The sequence below is a fragment of the Mytilus galloprovincialis genome, chromosome 3, assembly GCF_965363235.1.
Source record: "Mytilus galloprovincialis chromosome 3, xbMytGall1.hap1.1, whole genome shotgun sequence".
In the NCBI taxonomy this organism is placed as follows: domain Eukaryota; kingdom Metazoa; phylum Mollusca; class Bivalvia; order Mytilida; family Mytilidae; genus Mytilus; species Mytilus galloprovincialis.
Window position 1 is genome coordinate 32553798 of NC_134840.1, and position 19101 is coordinate 32572898.

General features: G+C 31.4%; 1 protein-coding gene across 3 annotated transcripts in view; it reads right to left on the minus strand.

Annotated features, from left to right (window-relative positions):
- Positions 1-6851: 6851 nt before the first annotated feature.
- LOC143067734 (sodium-dependent multivitamin transporter-like) overlaps positions 6852-19101 on the minus strand; it is a 44435-nt gene continuing 32185 nt past the window's right edge. For 2 of the 3 annotated variants that reach the window (XM_076241221.1, XM_076241222.1), the window contains 7 exons: positions 17651-17760; positions 17410-17480; positions 15354-15440; positions 13408-13622; positions 9737-9837; positions 8360-8478; positions 6852-7189 (listed from right to left, as the gene is read on the minus strand). In XM_076241221.1, the coding sequence (XP_076097336.1) occupies positions 7019-7189; positions 8360-8478; positions 9737-9837; positions 13408-13622; positions 15354-15440; positions 17410-17480; positions 17651-17760 (874 nt within the window). In that variant the 3' untranslated portion in view covers positions 6852-7018. The remainder of the gene's footprint in view (positions 7190-8359; positions 8479-9736; positions 9838-13407; positions 13623-15353; positions 15441-17409; positions 17481-17650; positions 17761-19101) is intronic. The other variant, XM_076241223.1, reaches the window with a different exon arrangement.

Consider the following 19101-nt stretch of genomic DNA (forward strand, 5'->3'; position numbering starts at 1 on the left):
AATATAACATATGAAGAAGGAAAAAACATTTCTTGTCTAATTGGCATCATCATATAACATATGAAGAAGGAAAAACATTTGTTGTCTCATTGGTATCATCATATAACATATGAAGAAGGAAAAAACATTTGTTGTCCCATTGGCATCATCATATAACATATGAAGAAGGAAAAAACATCTGTTGTCTAATTGGCATCATCATATAACATATGCAGAAGGAAAAAACATTTGTTGTCTCATTGGCATCATCATATAACATATGAAGAAGGAAAACACATTTGTTGTCCCATTGGCATCATCATATAACATATGAAGAAGGAAAACACATTTGTTGTCTCATTGGCATCATAATATAACATATGCAGAAGGAAAAACATTTGTTGTCCCATTGGCATCATCATATAACATTTGAAGAAGGAAAACACATTTGTTGTCTCATTGGCATCATCATATAACATATGAAGAAGGAAAACACATTTGTTGTCTCATTGGCATCATCATATAACATATGAAGAAGGAAAAACATTTGTTGTCCCATTGGCATCATCATATAACATATGAAGAAGGAAAAAAAACAGTTCTTGTCTAATTGGCATCATAATATAACATATGAAGAAGGAAAAAACATTTGTTGTCTAATTGGCATCATCATATAACATATGAAGAAGGAAAAACATTTGTTGTCTCATTGGCATCATCATATAACATATGCAGAAGGAAAAAAAACATGTCTTGTCTCATTGGCATCATAATATAACATATGAAGAAGGAAAAAACATTTCTTGTCTAATTGGCATCATCATATAACATAAGAAGAAGGAAAAAACATTTCTTGTCTCATTGGCATCATCATATAACATATGAAGAAGGAAAAACATTTGTTGTCTCATTGGCATCATCATATAACATATGAAGAAGAAAAAAAAACATTTCTTGTCTCATTGGCATCATAATATAACATATGAAGAAGGAAAAAACATTTCTTGTCTAATTGGCATCATCATATAACATATGAAGAAGGAAAAAACATTTGTTGTCTCATTGGCATCATCATATAACATATGAAGAAGGAAAAACATTTGTTGTCCCATTGGCTTCATCATATAACATATGAAGAAGGAAAAAACATCTGTTGTCTAATTGGCATCATAATATAACATATGAAGAAGGAAAACACATTTGTTGTCTCATTGGCATCATCATATAACATATGAAGAAGGAAAAACATTTGTTGTCCCATTGGCATCATCATATAACATATGAAGAAGGAAAAAAAAACAGTTCTTGTCTAATTGGCATCATAATATAACATATGAAGAAGGAAAACACATTTGTTGTCTCATTGGCATCATCATATAACATATGAAGAAGGAAAAAACATTTGTTGTCCCATTGGCATCATCATATAACATATGAAGAAGGAAAACACATTTGTTGTCTCATTGGCATCATCATATAACATATGAAGAAGGAAAAACATTTGTTGTCCCATTGGCATCATCATATAACATATGAAGAAGGAAAAAAAAACAGTTCTTGTCTAATTGGCATCATAATATAACATATGAAGAAGGAAAAAACATTTGTTGTCTAATTGGCATCATCATATAACATATGAAGAAGGAAAACACATTTGTTGTCCCATTGGCATCATCATATAACATATGAAGAAGGAAAACACATTTGTTGTCTCATTGGCATCATAATATAACATATGCAGAAGGAAAAACATTTGTTGTCCCATTGGCATCATCATATAACATTTGAAGAAGGAAAACACATTTGTTGTCTCATTGGCATCATCATATAACATATGAAGAAGGAAAACACATTTGTTGTCTCATTGGCATCATCATATAACATATGAAGAAGGAAAAACATTTGTTGTCCCATTGGCATCATCATATAACATATGAAGAAGGAAAAAAAACAGTTCTTGTCTAATTGGCATCATAATATAACATATGAAGAAGGAAAAAACATTTGTTGTCTAATTGGCATCATCATATAACATATGAAGAAGGAAAAACATTTGTTGTCTCATTGGCATCATCATATAACATATGCAGAAGGAAAAAAAACATGTCTTGTCTCATTGGCATCATAATATAACATATGAAGAAGGAAAAAACATTTCTTGTCTAATTGGCATCATCATATAACATAAGAAGAAGGAAAAAACATTTCTTGTCTCATTGGCATCATCATATAACATATGAAGAAGGAAAAACATTTGTTGTCTCATTGGCATCATCATATAACATATGAAGAAGAAAAAAAAACATTTCTTGTCTCATTGGCATCATAATATAACATATGAAGAAGGAAAAAACATTTCTTGTCTAATTGGCATCATCATATAACATATGAAGAAGGAAAAAACATTTGTTGTCTCATTGGCATCATCATATAACATATGAAGAAGGAAAAACATTTGTTGTCCCATTGGCTTCATCATATAACATATGAAGAAGGAAAAAACATCTGTTGTCTAATTGGCATCATAATATAACATATGAAGAAGGAAAACACATTTGTTGTCTCATTGGCATCATCATATAACATATGAAGAAGGAAAAACATTTGTTGTCCCATTGGCATCATCATATAACATATGAAGAAGGAAAAAAAACAGTTCTTGTCTAATTGGCATCATAATATAACATATGAAGAAGGAAAACACATTTGTTGTCTCATTGGCATCATCATATAACATATGAAGAAGGAAAAAACATTTGTTGTCCCATTGGCATCATCATATAACATATGAAGAAGGAAAACACATTTGTTGTCTCATTGGCATCATCATATAACATATGAAGAAGGAAAAACATTTGTTGTCCCATTGGCATCATCATATAACATATGAAGAAGGAAAAAAAAACAGTTCTTGTCTAATTGGCATCATAATATAACATATGAAGAAGGAAAAAACATTTGTTGTCTAATTGGCATCATCATATAACATATGAAGAAGGAAAACATTTGTTGTCTCATTGGCATCATCATATAACATATGCAGAAGGAAAAAAAACATTTCTTGTCTCATTGGCATCATAATATAACATATGAAGAAGGAAAAAACATTTCTTGTCTAATTGGCATCATCATATAACATAAGAAGAAGGAAAAAACATTTCTTGTCTCATTGGCATCATCATATAACATATGAAGAAGGAAAAACATTTGTTGTCTCATTGGCATCATCATATAACATATGCAGAAGAAAAAAAAACATTTCTTGTCTCATTGGCATCATAATATAACATATGAAGAAGGAAAAAACATTTCTTGTCTAATTGGCATCATCATATAACATATGAAGAAGGAAAAAACATTTGTTGTCTCATTGGCATCATCATATAACATATGAAGAAGGAAAAAACATCTGTTGTCTAATTGGCATCATAATATAACATATGAAGAAGGAAAACACATTTGTTGTCTCATTGGCATCATAATATAACATATGAAGAAGGAAAAAAAAACAGTTCTTGTCTAATTGGCATCATAATATAACATATGAAGAAGGAAAAAACATTTGTTGTCTAATTGGCATCATAATATAACATATGAAGAAGGAAAACACATTTGTTGTCTCATTGGCATCATCATATAACATATGAAGAAGGAAAAAACATCTGTTGTCTAATTGGCATCATAATATAACATATGAAGAAGGAAAACACATTTGTTGTCTCATTGGCTTCATCATATAACATATGCAGAAGGAAAAAACATTTCTTGTCTCATTGGCATCATTATATAACATATGAAGAAGGAAAAAACATTTCTTGTCTAATTGGCATCATCATATAACATATGAAGAAGGAAAAAACATTTGTTGTCTCATTGGCATCATCATATAACATATAAAGAAGGAAAAAACATTTGTTGTCCCATTGGCATCATCATATAACATATGAAGAAGGAAAGCACATTTCTTGTCTAATTGGCATCATAATATAACATATGAAGGGAAAAAATACATTTGTTGACTGAGGCTACTTAAATGATATAATCCAATTAATAAAAGTGTCACGTGTTCAGAAAAACGGATACATTAATTTCTGTGTTATTTTGGTCTGTTGTGGACAGTTGTCTTATTGGCAATCATAACACATCGTCTTTTTTCATATTTACAGTATTTAAGTTCGACGCAAAAAGCCATCCGACCCCAGATCTGTTATTTTTATTTACCCAGTGTGTATCGTTTCTAAACCATTTTACAATTTTACAGACCCTTATATGGGACAATATCTATTCACAACTTGAATTCTAATCCTGTACATTCAACTATTGTCACTTTTATGCCTAACCATGTACAATCAATCAATCAATCAAGACACATATTACGCCTATTGCGAGAGCCATTTTTTTGTCGAATGGTCGATAGATTTTAACAGGTTACTAAACATCTATTTTATTTTTACAATGATATATTTTCAAAATACAGGAATGTTCCCATCCTCGGACCCCTCCCCTGTCTCCGCCACTGCACGTATAGCAATCTTTGCATTGTACAAGGTCATGTTTTTCTCTGACTGTTGAAGTCTTTATACGTAATTCATTGGATGCTGGATGTTTACTGGTGGATTTAATTCTTAGATACATGATTTTTACATCGCGATGACCGTGAGGGCTGATGTGTTGTTGCCACAGAGATTTTACTTTCGTTTTGACTGGTATCCGATCGTTTAATACGCGGACATTATCGAATGCAAAAAAATATTTCTTATCGGTTGTTATAAATTCATTTCTTCAATGAATACTCATAAAAATAATATTTTAGAACATAGATTAATAATATGAAAGTGTTTTGTCGTGAGAAATATATATCAGTGAAAAGTAGTTAATATCTTTGAGACGTACAGAAAAATTGTGTTAATGCATGCGGTAGAATATCTCAAGAACGTCTAGCGGGAAAATAGGAATGCCTACTCAAATCCCATCTATTAAAAAAATCGTCCACCATGCACTTGCAATGCATTTTTATTAAAATAGCAGAATAGAATGCTATACAAAACAATGAAAACTATATATACATGTAACTGTTATATAAAAATGTTGATATGATATATAACCAGAGTATACTGATTTTTATCTTACCTCCTATACATTTCTAGGAATATGATTGGTTAAAAGCGTCCTCGTGGAAACCGTGTATATTTAATATTAGGTTGGTTGGGAGGCGGGGCTTATTTCATACACGGTTAGTAGTGGAGTTACGTCCCTTTATATTTCATATAAGGTAATAAGGAGGCGGGGCTTATTTCATACACGGTTAGTAGTGGTATTACGTCCCTTTAGAAAAACAAAACAGTACTGAGAAAAAATCTTAAAGGTTTGAACAGACGAAGAAAGTGATGATAAAGTGAAATAAATTCATAAAACATATTTAAATCTAACAAGTTGTCATTGTTGGCATCTGTTTTTGTAGGATCAAAGGTAGTCGTTTCTTAATCATGTTAATGCTAAATGTATTGAAGACTTGCTCATTTTGATAGGTCACTAGTCTAAATTTTACACGTAAAGATAGTCGGTAAGATAACTGCGTTACATAGTGTGCTAGTGACGAAATACGGTATATATGGGGTCACTAGCACACTATGTAAATATAGAATAAAGGACTTTTTGTTTTTGATACTGACTTTATTACAGTAAAATATCAGGTGAGCACCAGACTATGTATTGGTATTGTATGAATAAAAACTCAGCACGGACGATATTTAGTTGTACTTCATATACCGCATTTTTTTAAGTCTATCGGGTTTTTCATGCATTTTCTGTTCACATTTTTTGTTCACATTTTCACAATAATCGTTCAAAAATGCTAAACTGACTTTGTGAAAGTTTCAAACAATGTCAAGTATTTCATTCGCCAAAAATCTCGTGCGTTTCTGCGAAAAAAAATCACGCGCAATTTTGTGAATGAAAGGGGAAAGTAGACCCTTACGCGTTGCATTTGCGCATGTCATTTGCGTACTAACCCAATAATTTTTATATCACGACCAGTCCACTGATACTGACATTATCAGCGAGTACACATCAACGGAAAAATGTACAAATTACCGATAACTTTCAGGTATACAGTTGATTTTAGTTGTTATTGGCTTATTACTAACTAGCTGTCAGTAACACCGAGTTCTCTAATGTCTTTACTTAGTTTAATGTCTTTTTGTATAATGGGATGTATCGAACCCGGCTGCCATCTTCAAACAAAAAAATTGTATCACAAAAATACTAAAACTCCGAGAAAAATTCAAAACGGTAGATCTCTGATCCCTAATCAAATGGCACAATCAAAAGCTCAAACACACCAAACGAATGAATAACAACTTCTATATTCCTGACTTGGTACAGGCATTTTCTTATTTGATTATAGTGGATTAAACCTGGTTTTTATTGCTAGCTAAACCTTTCGCACGTCAAATTCCATTATATTGACAACGGTGTGTGAAAAAACAAACACACACAATAGGTAAAAATGTCAAAAATAGGAGTTCAGCAGTCAACATTGTGTTAAAATCTTAATAACTATAAAAAAAAAAACAAACAAATATGTAACAAAGACGCACCAAAATGGCATATAGACAAATCACATTAACAAACATGAAAGTCAAGAATACAAGAATTTACAATAGTACCATTACATAATGACGGGATGTATAAGAACAGAGCCACGTCATATGTATCAAAGAAACACAAAAAGGCGTAAGACATAGAACATTAAGAAAACTGAAAGGCAAGTATACAAAAAAACATCATAGAACAATAACAAAATGCCGGGATGTACAGAGCCACGTCATATGTATAAAAAAAAAACACAAAAAGGCATATAGACAAAGCACTTTAGCAAAAATGAAAGACATTTAATGTACACTGTTTTAACTCAAGTTAATTCAATGCCTGATTTATATCACAAAATTGCCTTCTTTATTCCTAATTATAAGGACAGTATAAAATCAAGTACAATGTCTTCTTCTTATATTGAATATAGAACAAGACTGTTAATTGTCTAAACATCATTATCTTTAGCTGTTTCATCGTCATCCGTATGCCCATTTCTGGATACTACAAATTTCGAGGACATTTCATCTTTTTCTTCTAGTTCTGTTTCTGCAGTAGGTAAAAGTTCTGCTTCGTAATCCATAAAACCTTTATCTACTTTCTTTAATAATTCCTCTCTCTAAAATTTGTAAAATGTTTGATTGAAAAAGTGTCAAATTTGATGTCAACATAATAGTTTTAGTTTTAAATATCAAGTCAACAGAATGAAAACTACGGTACAAGAATTTATCGAAATGTAAGACAGTTCATTCGAATGAAGTTTAAGAAAACCAGAAAGGATTATGTATACAATGATAAGGTACGATGTTTAGTTATATTATTGACGTTGAAAGTCAGGAAACTGTATGGTAGCAGTATGATTTAAATAATATTATAATGTTTATGTAGAATATGGTTGGATACAACTCAAAACGAAAAGTCGGTTCTTTTTCTAATTTTAAAAGTCTGAACCAAATCACGATCACGTGTTTGATACATATTCATGCAGTTTAGCAGAAACTAGTAAATCTTCAATCGATAGAATGTTTTCATGATTTGTCAAAATGTTTTATCATGTCAAAATAAGGAGACTGCACAGTTGTTTTATTATCCATAACTATAAGGTTACCTTGTTTTGAGCTACAATGGTTTACTTTTTTAAAATTGTTATTTGGATGGAGAGTTGTCTCATTGGCACTCACACCACATCTTCCTATATCTATATACACACATATATATATATATATATAGAATCATTTTCATAACAGCGTGGACAATATAATTTCTTAGAGCGCTCCGGTTATCAATTGACTTGGTCAGATAAGGTGAACGTTCGTCTGTAACGCCTACATGTTATATCGCACATGGTATAGACATTTAAACTGTGGGGTGGCCAAAGGTTCTTTACGCCTAAATCATATCATACGAATATCTAACAGAGAACCAAACCTTGTGTGATGATTTAAATGTTGAATACTTAAAATTTGTTTTCTACTCGTGCACCTGCATGTATTTTACTCTTATATTCTATTTAAATCCCCACTGGCAGGCCTCCGACAAATTGAGTGAGCGTACAATCACCGTTAACAATAGCCGATTGACAAAGAAGTTAAAGGTAAATGTGTCAGTATTATTACCAACATAAGTATTGCGGTTGTCCACGCTGTTATGAAAATGATTCTATATATCATTCTATAAAGTACATCAATTTGCAACAGATATTCATTTTATGTTTTTCACTGTGAACGTCATCCAACTGGGAGGTTTATTCATGTTTTCATATTCAACGGTAAAGATGTCTTCCCATTACCTTTTCAAATGGCACACCCAAGTATAATTTGGTCCTGAGATTTTTTGGAAGGAATGGAAAGAACTGATCAAAGAACGACAACACATATATAACATCAATGTCTTTCGATTTTGGCAAGCCTAAAATCAAATGAAATATTGATAAAAAAAACACCATTAGCATACACAGATGTATGTTTCATCTTACTTTTTTTTTTAAATTTTCACACCCTATTTTTCAAATTTTGTAAGACCCTTTTTATAACCAAGTTTATATCTAAGTTGTTTTTATTCATCCTATTTGATTACCACTTATTACGTTTACTTTTTATTCAACTTAACTCAAAACACGAAGATACACTACCATAAGATAATTGCTCTTGAACCATTTACAGATTACAGCATTGTAGTGTCATTTGCAAAATCGTGATATATTTCCCTATAAAGCATCCAGTCCTGGGACAAATCTATATACTTCAATAATCGTCACTTATTTTATTGTATAATATTGGTTAATTTTAACGTCACTGATTGCATTGCGTGTCCCTTTTTATAAAATTTTATCAATATATGATTTCGATTTTGTACCAATGCAGTGAACCATGGAGGTATCGATATTTCTATGTTTTTTTGTTGACTTACAAACGATTGCAACTTCACTATAAACAGTATCATAAGATTTTTTTCCTAAAATTCCAAAATCAAAAAAATGTGACAAAGATGTATGTTTCATCTTACTTTTTTTTTAATTTTCACACCTTATTTTTCAAATTTTGTAAGACCCTTTTTATAACCAAGTTTATATCTATTTTTTTTTTTATTCATCCTATTTGATTACCACTTATTACGTTTACTTTTTATTCAAATTAACTCAAAACACGAAGATACACTACCATAAGATAACTGCTCTTGAACCATTTACAGATTATATTGTTATTGACTCCCATTCCTGCTGTATTGATATATTTAATTTCTATAAGGAACAATAAAAATATAACCAATTTTGATTTTGTGACGGTTTCTTTTTCGTCAGCGAATGGTAAATTATCTAATATATGTAACCGAAGTCAAAAGTCATGTTTACTGTAACATTTGAAAATTGTTAATGTGGTTATTTGTCGAAAAAAATGTATTCTTGATTTTAGAGATTTATGGTGTTGACCACGAAATTCTACACTTTAACTTTTTTTAATCAAAATATAAATGCAGAAAAAAATAGCATCAGACCTTTTTTAATCACCGTTTTAACGGCATAAAACCTGTTTCAAGTGGAAAAATAACAGCACACGCTATAACGTGTACATTTTGCGGTCATAGTGAACTTTGTCAAGGTAATATATTTGAAAAAAAACATCAGAAAAAATAGATCTTTATAAATACTAGAATGTTAAGTTCTAACCTTCTATGCAACTTGTAACAATGCCAATGACCAGCATGTAAAATATTCCAAGAACACCAACCCATTGGTAAGACAATGCATAAAACTTGTCCAGTCCTTCACTGAAAAATAATCAACATGTTACCGAGGATACATCTGAATTCTCTAAATTGTGATCAAGTCAATTGTATAAATAGAAATGTCATAAAATCTTTTCATAAATTGACAATGAGTGTGTGTTGAAAACAAAACTTTACGATAAAAGGGATGATTTCAGCTTTCCAATTGTGTACTTTTCATTGCTAAGTGCAACATTCCAGCAGCACCTGCATACGGGGTATTTATCTCCCAATTGATACGATATTCCCGTGCTTGTATTTCCTATCATGATGTTTTTTATAGAGGGTTGCTGGTAACAAGGAAGCTACTAAATCAAGAGCTCCAATTGGTGAAGTTGAAATCATCCCTTTTTACGGACGCCATCACGAGTTGGTTGACCGTTATGGAATAACCGTTTCACAGATGATATCGGATATGTTCCATTCGTCGTAACTACAATCCCCTTCCCTTTAAGGAATGTGACCTACCGAATTAGATTTTTACCGAATTTGTTATAACATGAGCAACACGACGGGTGCTACATGTGGAGCAGGATCTGTTTACCCTTCCGAAGCACCTGAGATCACCCGTATGCAGCTTGAAAATTAGATCAATTTTTAAAATCTGGAATACAATTTGCCATTTCTTACAACTCTTTCTTTGAAATTGATAATACTAACGGGTTTCTTTAAAAACTACGTACCTTCAGTCATCTTACAAATTATTTATTTTAATACTTGGCCAATACTTACTCCTCTATTATCTACTATTAGAATAATGCAGCAACAAAATGTACATACATAGAATGTACACTTTGTAACCATTTAATTACTTTTTTATTATAACAATTATAATAATGGTATTTTTTAAGTTCAAGAAACACAGAGACACTGTTTCTTAGTAGAAATTGTAAGGTTTGTTTCAAAGGCCTCTATCAGCGAAGTAATTATCTATCATTATAAAATGCAATAACCATAAAGAAACTATATTTTCGATCATACAACCCGAATTATTAGGCTTCTGAATTATTCCTAAATTACTCAGGTTGAATTCCACTACAGATTCGTTGACGCTGTTAAATATTCAGAAGAAATATATTATTATTGTAAAGAATAAATGCGGGTTAGGTCGTTAACACAGTTCAGGAAGGGTAGTTAATCTCAACATTAAGATTTTGATACAGATATCTAACTTGGAATTCACGAAATATTTACGAAAATCCCTAACCATACATATGTTAGCGACAATAAGTAAGACTAGGCATTAAGCGTAAAGTCTAGGCAATAAGCTAGCGCATAGACATTAAGTTATTGCCTGATATAGTGTTCAGGCATTAAGCTTTAAACTTGATGATTATTTAACCTATATTCCTAAGCACTATTTCAGGCAATAAGCGATCTTTGGGATTTTTGCTTTATCTTCCATGTAAATATACATTTTGTGAAGTATGATTCTTGATGTAAAGTTTTGTTTATATTACATTCCAAATATTGATAAGCAATTATTCAACAAATGTTCAAATTTTAATATTTTTTTCATATGCATAACAGAATTACCTTTGTATTTCTTTGTGGTATCAAAACTATTGATATGTTTCAAACAAGTGAGTGTATCGTAAAAAAAGGGGGATTGGTGATTCTAATTGAAAATTATTTGACGAAAGTTCTTTGATGACATATTTGATTATGAATAACACAAAATGACTGTTGTGCCCCTATTTTTGACATTTTTACTTATTATTTCTGTTTGTTTTGTTCACATATATTGTCAATATAATGAAAGTTTATGCGACTCTCATTCAAGTTAGAGGATACTAGCTATAAATTCAGATTTCATCCACTCTTTCTACATAAGGAAATGCATGTACGAATTCTGAAATATGACAGTTGTTTTCCATTTGTCAACTTTGACGGGTTTGAGCTTTTGAATTTGCCATCTGACTTTTCGTTTTGAATTTCAATGATGACAAAATTCAATTTTGTGACGACAAAATTTAATTTTGTGAGACAAAATTGACTTTTGTGAGACAAAAGTGACTTAGGGGAGACAAAATTGTCTTTTGAGAGACAAAACTCAATTTTGTGAATAAAATTCAATTTTGTCAATTTTGTCTCACAAAAGTCAATTTTGTCTCACAAATGTCAATTTTGTCTCACAAATGTCAATTTTGTCTCACAAAAGTGTAATTTTGTCTCACAAAAGTCGATTTTGTATGCAAATAAGTTCACAGAATCCGAAATAAACTAATTTGACTACACAATTGACTTTTGTCGCCCAATTTTCAAATTAGGTAACAAAAGTAAAGTCTGTGTTACAAAAATGAATTTTGTCATGACAAAAGTAACTTTTGTCCACTGAAAGGTAATTTTGTATGACAAAATTTAAATTTGTAGTATGCTACAAATTTTGTTAAACTGAACTCATTTTTGATGGAAAAAACTCACTTTTGTCCGTACAAAATTGAATTTTGAGTACAAAACCACAAGAGTCCCATTCGGCGCCCCGTACAGAGACCTTATGCATCAACAAACTAATGCCTTTGCATATAGTTATTTTGATTCCGTCAATCCATGGCTGTACAAATATTTTTAGCGATTCCATCGAACTATTTGATCCACATTGTGAAGATTGTAGCTGTAGCAAGACAAATCGTATTTAGGAAAATATTCCTTAAACCCATTTTATTCAAAGAGTTCAACGGTAGAGGATATGTCGTTTTAATGATTTCCAATCCAACTCAAGTACAAATTATGAATTTTTATAACCTATATAAATTTTTAACATTAGAGCTCTCACATGCATGATATAATGTGCTTCAGATGTGACTTTGGATTCAATTGATGTTTTAACATTTTTTTTGTTTCGACCAATAAGCTTCAAAGTGATTTTTCAACTTTGATTATATAAGAGTTAAAACTAAGGCGGCCATAACAAGAGATTTTGGTTTAGGGAGTTGAAATTTTAAACTTCAGTTCTTGTCTTGTTATGGTATATCTAAGGTATTTTAACTTTTGATTATAGTCTTTTCATGTATCCGCATTTATATGTTAGGCATTGCGATGAATGCCTGGACACATTTTCAGGAGTTAAGCTTTAATCCTAGGATTTAATAATAATGCATGATATCAGTAAGGCAATAGGCTTACTACTTTTGAGTTAGCTTATTGCCTAAGATTTAAGTTTAATGTATAATTTCACCTATTGCACTATAACACATATTATAAAAAGAAAAATCATGTACAATTCATCTATTTCCCAAATTTCAAACATACAATTTGCAACATTTAACTAAGATGTTACCAACAAAGTAGACATGGAAAGTTCATATTATAAGACACAGTTTTGAAAGTCACCTTAACTGAAGAGGAAAACATTTTGGACCGATTAACATAAACTTTTCTATCAAATATTATATCATCTCCATGAAATAGGACTTCATTGATATATTTGGCATTCCGACCCATACAACGACATGGCTGTGCTTACTTTATTATTGTAAAAGACCCCCTATACACACCACAGTGATATAGTACTGATATGCTATTATTCTTAATTATATTAAACTTGCAAATGAAATTCATATAAAAGCGTACTGCTGATGATCCATGATTGCTTCTGTAGTTTGATAAGTTGTGTATTCAGTGGTAATTGTGTAATTGATAAAGTGTGACGTATTTTGAAATAAATAACACTGGTCAGTCGGTGGCATGGTAGCCCATGGTGTTCTTTGTAGTGTTTTAGAAAAGTTCTTCCCAGCTGACAACCAAAAGGACAGTATAACAGAAGTTGTAGTACCAATCAGTGCACCCTAGAACGAGAGTTAAAACACACCAATAAAAGACATGACATACACATTGACTTAAAACATTGTAGCTCTCAACTTTCATTTTCATTTTTAGATTTCGGATCTTTCAATTAAAGATTTAATTTTTAAGTAACTTATCAATGCTACTTGAATTTGAACTTGAAATCTATCGATCATGCTTCAAAAAGAACTTTTAAAATTGAACAAATTCAGACGCAGGAAAAATCTTACATGTAATTGATGTTCTAGCAGTAAAATTAAGCAAATTCAGACGGAGGAAAATCCAACACGAAATTTATGTTCTAGCAGCGTAGATAATCAATTTCATTCCAGAGAGAACAGTTAAAAGGGAAAAAATAGTATTTTGAATAATTTATGAAACAATAATGAAACAATTCATCAGATAATTCATAGAGCAGCACTTAAATTGTAAGATAAAATAACAACATGCATCAATTTTCTTTTTAATTTAAAACGCCAAAATGTGAATAGTTATATATAGAGACATGTGGTATACATCAAGCTGACAGCAACCAAAAAAAAAAAAAACAAAAGACACCTAGAGGTCAGCACGGTACAGTCTTCAACTATGGACATGTGTCAACTTATGATGACGCCCAAAAGTTGTGGGTGGATTAAAAAGAAATCATAAAATTTTAAATAAAATAAATTATGAGATAAGGCAATCACATTTCATGGGACAGACACTTGAACACGTGACAGGGCCTGGGGTTAAATAAGTTCTTTTGAGAACTCTACAGTCCTCCATTTACTCTCAATTAGTGGACTACAAGGTATACAAAAGAACATGCAATAAATATCAATACGGAAAAGTCCTTGACTCTGGAATAATAATATAACAGATAACAAACATATTTTTATAAATACATATACTTACAAATCCTATACGGTAATGAAGAATGCTTGCTTTAACTTAAAGTAAGCTCTACGTAATCAATAAAGGCAACAGTAGTATACCGCTGTTCGAAAGTCAAATCGATTGAGAGAAAAACAAATCCATGTTACAAACTAAAACTGAGGGAAACACATCACATACAAAACAAATTTTACTGCACAAGATGTACATTTAAACAACTATTCTCTCGTTAGTATTGGACAATGCCATTTTTTTTAGAATTATAAACCTTATGATAACGATATATAGCTGATATAACCATAAAGTACCAAACATTTACGAAAACACGGACAGGAAATCTGAGATATCCATCAGGGAGATGCATTGCTTTATTTGAAATGATTTCTCAAGTTTTATCACAGTATAGTTCACTAAATGTACGCCGTTACTGAAGTACTGAGATATTTCAGCTGATAGTACCCCGGGAAATAATAGTGACCCAACAGAGGTATCGACACAGTGGTAGACATGATATAAATGACTGCACTAAATGTGCATTTCAAAAATGCGTGTCTTTAAAGCTGCCGATATGAAACAGTTTCTATGAATATACAATGAATATAGTAAATTGTATCTCATATTGTCGTCTTACGATGCGAATTCGGGATCGTTTAACGGCACGAGATTTTTATCTTTTCATATTGACTTCGTCTACTAATTTTATATTCCATACGATTCCTAGCTTAGTGGTGTGTGTGTGTGTGTGTGTGTGTGAATCTGTTCTGTTTCATATTCATTATCCATTAAAATATCTTCGTTAAATATAAAATATAGTCCATTTAAGGAATGACTGTTATATTTGTTCTGTACATGTTTACCTTTTTTGTTGCCCATGGAAAGAATACCGTATATAAAAATAATCCACACGATGGGCCTCCAAACGCTGGTAGAATGCTTGCAGTTATCTTTAAAAAGAAAGTAAATAAGTGTTTTACGGTAGATAAGAATTGGCGAAGGTGATGCCAATAAATATAAAACAAGTTGCTGTCTTTAAAACAGAAATGCAATCGAATACCCAAATGCTTGTTTGTATAATATATTAGATACTTGTTTAATAAAGATGTATTGTTTTATTAAAAAAAAGTCTATTGAACGTATTTGAGACGTGTCCCGGTCGTATCTGGAACGATAATCCGTGCTTTCGGAGTTTCTGCGACGTGATGGGGTGTTTGTTTTAGTTAAAGTGAAACGATTTTGAAGCGTATGCAACGTGACCTTAACGTGTCTCAAACGTGTAGCGTTTTTAACGCCCTTGTAGTGTGTATATTATGGGCGTGTAGCGAACAGATATACGCTTAACACACGCTTGAGCTGAATGAATTTTGTTTTGCTCCATAACAATTTCCTGGAGTAAAATCGTTCATCAAGCGTATATCTTTATTAACGCTTGCTTAGCGTTCCTCTTGCGATCAACTAAGTTAATTTTTTGTTTTGACTGATGGTTTTACATTGTAATTTCGGGGTCTTTTATAGGCGACTATGCGGTATGTGCTTTGCTCATTGCTGACCCATACTTTGTTATTTCTGTGTTATTTTGGTTTCTTGTAGATAGTTTTCTCATTGACATCATACCAAATCTTCTTTTTTATATTTGATATCTTATCGCCGACCATGTTATAAAGTCTGCTAAAATTGCATGCATGATTTATTTTAAGGTTATCAGTTGTAATTAAAGTGGCACATTTAATTCGTTGTTTAATTGCTTGAAGTACTGTTTCTTACATCTGCATGGTAAAATGTATTTTTTTTAAATATATTTTAGATTTAGACTTCAGTTTTATTTTTTTTTTTCATATTGAATATCTACTTTTCTATCACATTCCAATGACGAAAAGGATCATGATAGTTTTAATAAAAAGTAAATAATGTTGCAATATTTAAACAAAGAAAATAACCTTAAATTTCCAATTTAAATGAAAATAAAAACGGAAATATACTTTCATAATTAATTTTAACGTTGTTTCCAATAAACGATATTTGTTTTTGAAAAATCCTCGTTTTTTTTACACCTAGTCGAGGCACGTATTTTAGTTTATGTATACATGTCCTTGGTCTATCGTAGACGTAAAATTTCAAGAAAGTATGAAAAAAAAATCAGTCTGCTTTGTACATCATGTACATATTCCCTAGCCCCGTATCTTAAATGAAATGATAGTAATACTTCTTTAATAGATTTCAGTTAACAAATCTCGTTTCAAATATAATTCGTATTGCTTAACATGAAATCTTATCTCATATCTAAATGCAGCTCGTTTTAACGTTTGACTCTATATATAATTAAAATAACTACACATATATTGAAAGTAATTATTAGCAGCTTGTAATTGCGTGCAAGGAAGTATTCAAATGATATTTAAAGTAATAATAAATTATGCATCATATCTAACATATCTCTATAGCAACTTTAAGATGCTATAATGCTTATTCAACAGGTCAATTAATAAGATATTGCGCATGTATATATGCAAGGTGGCCATGGAAAGAACAGATGTATTCCGAATAACATCAGGTGTTCCGAAAGACTACGGACATCGCCCAATATATACTGCGTAAACCCTCAGGGATTTACGCAAAAAGAATTAACCTAAAATAAGCATTAGTCCATTTGTTCTTTCACAGTGGCCTTAAATATCAAATAGATAATTGCCTAAATCTCTCTGTTACCGACATTGAAATGAAATTTTTGACATTTAAGTATCGTGATTTTTCGTCTATATCGTTATACAAGATACGGGTTAGAGTATCCATGAACACGTGTATGTACTCGAAAAATCAGACTTGTATAATATTTTTAAGGTTTAACAAATTGACATCAGTTTCTTCGATGAGTCAAACATTGAAGATTATGAAATGAACAATATCTATCTGACCTACTTGGGACATCGGTCCAGGAATTTCTGCTATCATAAATGAAACGGCTACTGAAAGCAATCCATAGAACGGCACTGAAAACATAAAATGAAATTGGTCAATTAAAACAAAATAAGATTTGAATAAATATCCAAGTGAAAAAGAAAACAATTATCTGTGTTTAACATAACTTTAATGTAGTGCAGTTTCATTGCATGTCTGATAACGTATTTGACAGTTATTGGTTTGAAGTTTTATTACTTACCGGAAAGTTTTGCGATGGCTGTGAGCTTTTTATCCGAGAAATTGTGATATGGTTTAATGTAATCTTCTACTGTCATGGCAGACAAACTACTCAATCCAGACGACATGGTACTAATAAGAGAAAAATACAGGTGCCAAATATATGATATATACATTTAAGAAAGTCAACAGAAGAAGATGCTAGTAGTGATGCGTCCATATAATTACTAATAAGATGATACGAAGAAAACACATAAACGTCATCTTCTGAATCAGTCTAAAGCGCAATCTGATTTAAATGCAGACCATGACTTAGTACAGACCATTTTAAGAAAAATGATGAGTGAACCTGATTTCGTGGCTAGCCAAACCTCGTGCTTTTATGGCAACGTTAAATATGACCCTTAAATTACAACATTACATGACAGGAATACAGTACAAATAAATGCAAGAATATTAAGGATAGAGAAATACACAAATAAACAATACAATAGTATATTTTCGACATGTTAATAGTTATCAAAGGTACCAGGCTTATAATTTAATACGTAAGACGCTCATTTTGTCTTCACGATACTCATCAGTGACACTCAGACCAAAATAGTTAGAAAATAAAAAGTTGAAGATCATTGATGATCCAAAATTCCCAAAAAATTGTGCCAAACACGGCTAAGGTCAACTATGCCTGGGATAAGAAAATTCTTAGTATTTAGAATATTTCATACTTTTTCCAAACAATAAATTTATAAAAATGTTCATGTCAACACTGAGTAACCCAAGAATAAAACGAACACGTAAAATAATTTAGGACAGCTTATAAAACAGCACATCAGAACCACGCATTGGCTGTCACACGACTGATTCGACGCCACAAAACTGTATTATATAAGAAGTATCTTAAACGGTTCTAAAGTAAAACAACCCCAGTCAAAAACTGTTCTTAAGTCCTTAGGAGAAATGTTCTACAGACTTGTCGAGAACAGTTCTCCTGAAAGTCCCTCGCAGGTAAAAAAGAAAGTATAGACTGATCCCAACTGTAATGATTAGTCGACTAACAGAACTGACGGTTTTTCTATCACCAGCCCAGTAGTCAGCACTTTTTGTGCTGACATGAATTATCATTGATATGGTTATATTTATAAATTAACTGTTTACCAAATTTAGAATTTTTGAAATACTAAGGCTTTTCTACCTCAGGCATAGATTACCTTAGCTGGATTTGGTAAAACTTTTAGGAATTTTGGTCCTCAATGCTCTTTAACTTCGTACTTTATTTGGCCTTTTGAACTTTTTTGAATTCGAGCGTCACTTATGAGTCTTTTGTAGACGAAACGCGCGTCTGGTGTATATACAAAATTTAGTCCTGGTATCAATGATGAGTTTATTTGTGTGGGTTTTTTTTTAGTTTATTTCTTTAACAACAGAAAATAATAAACAATCCATTGTATTTGGATACACGATGTGAGCTTAATA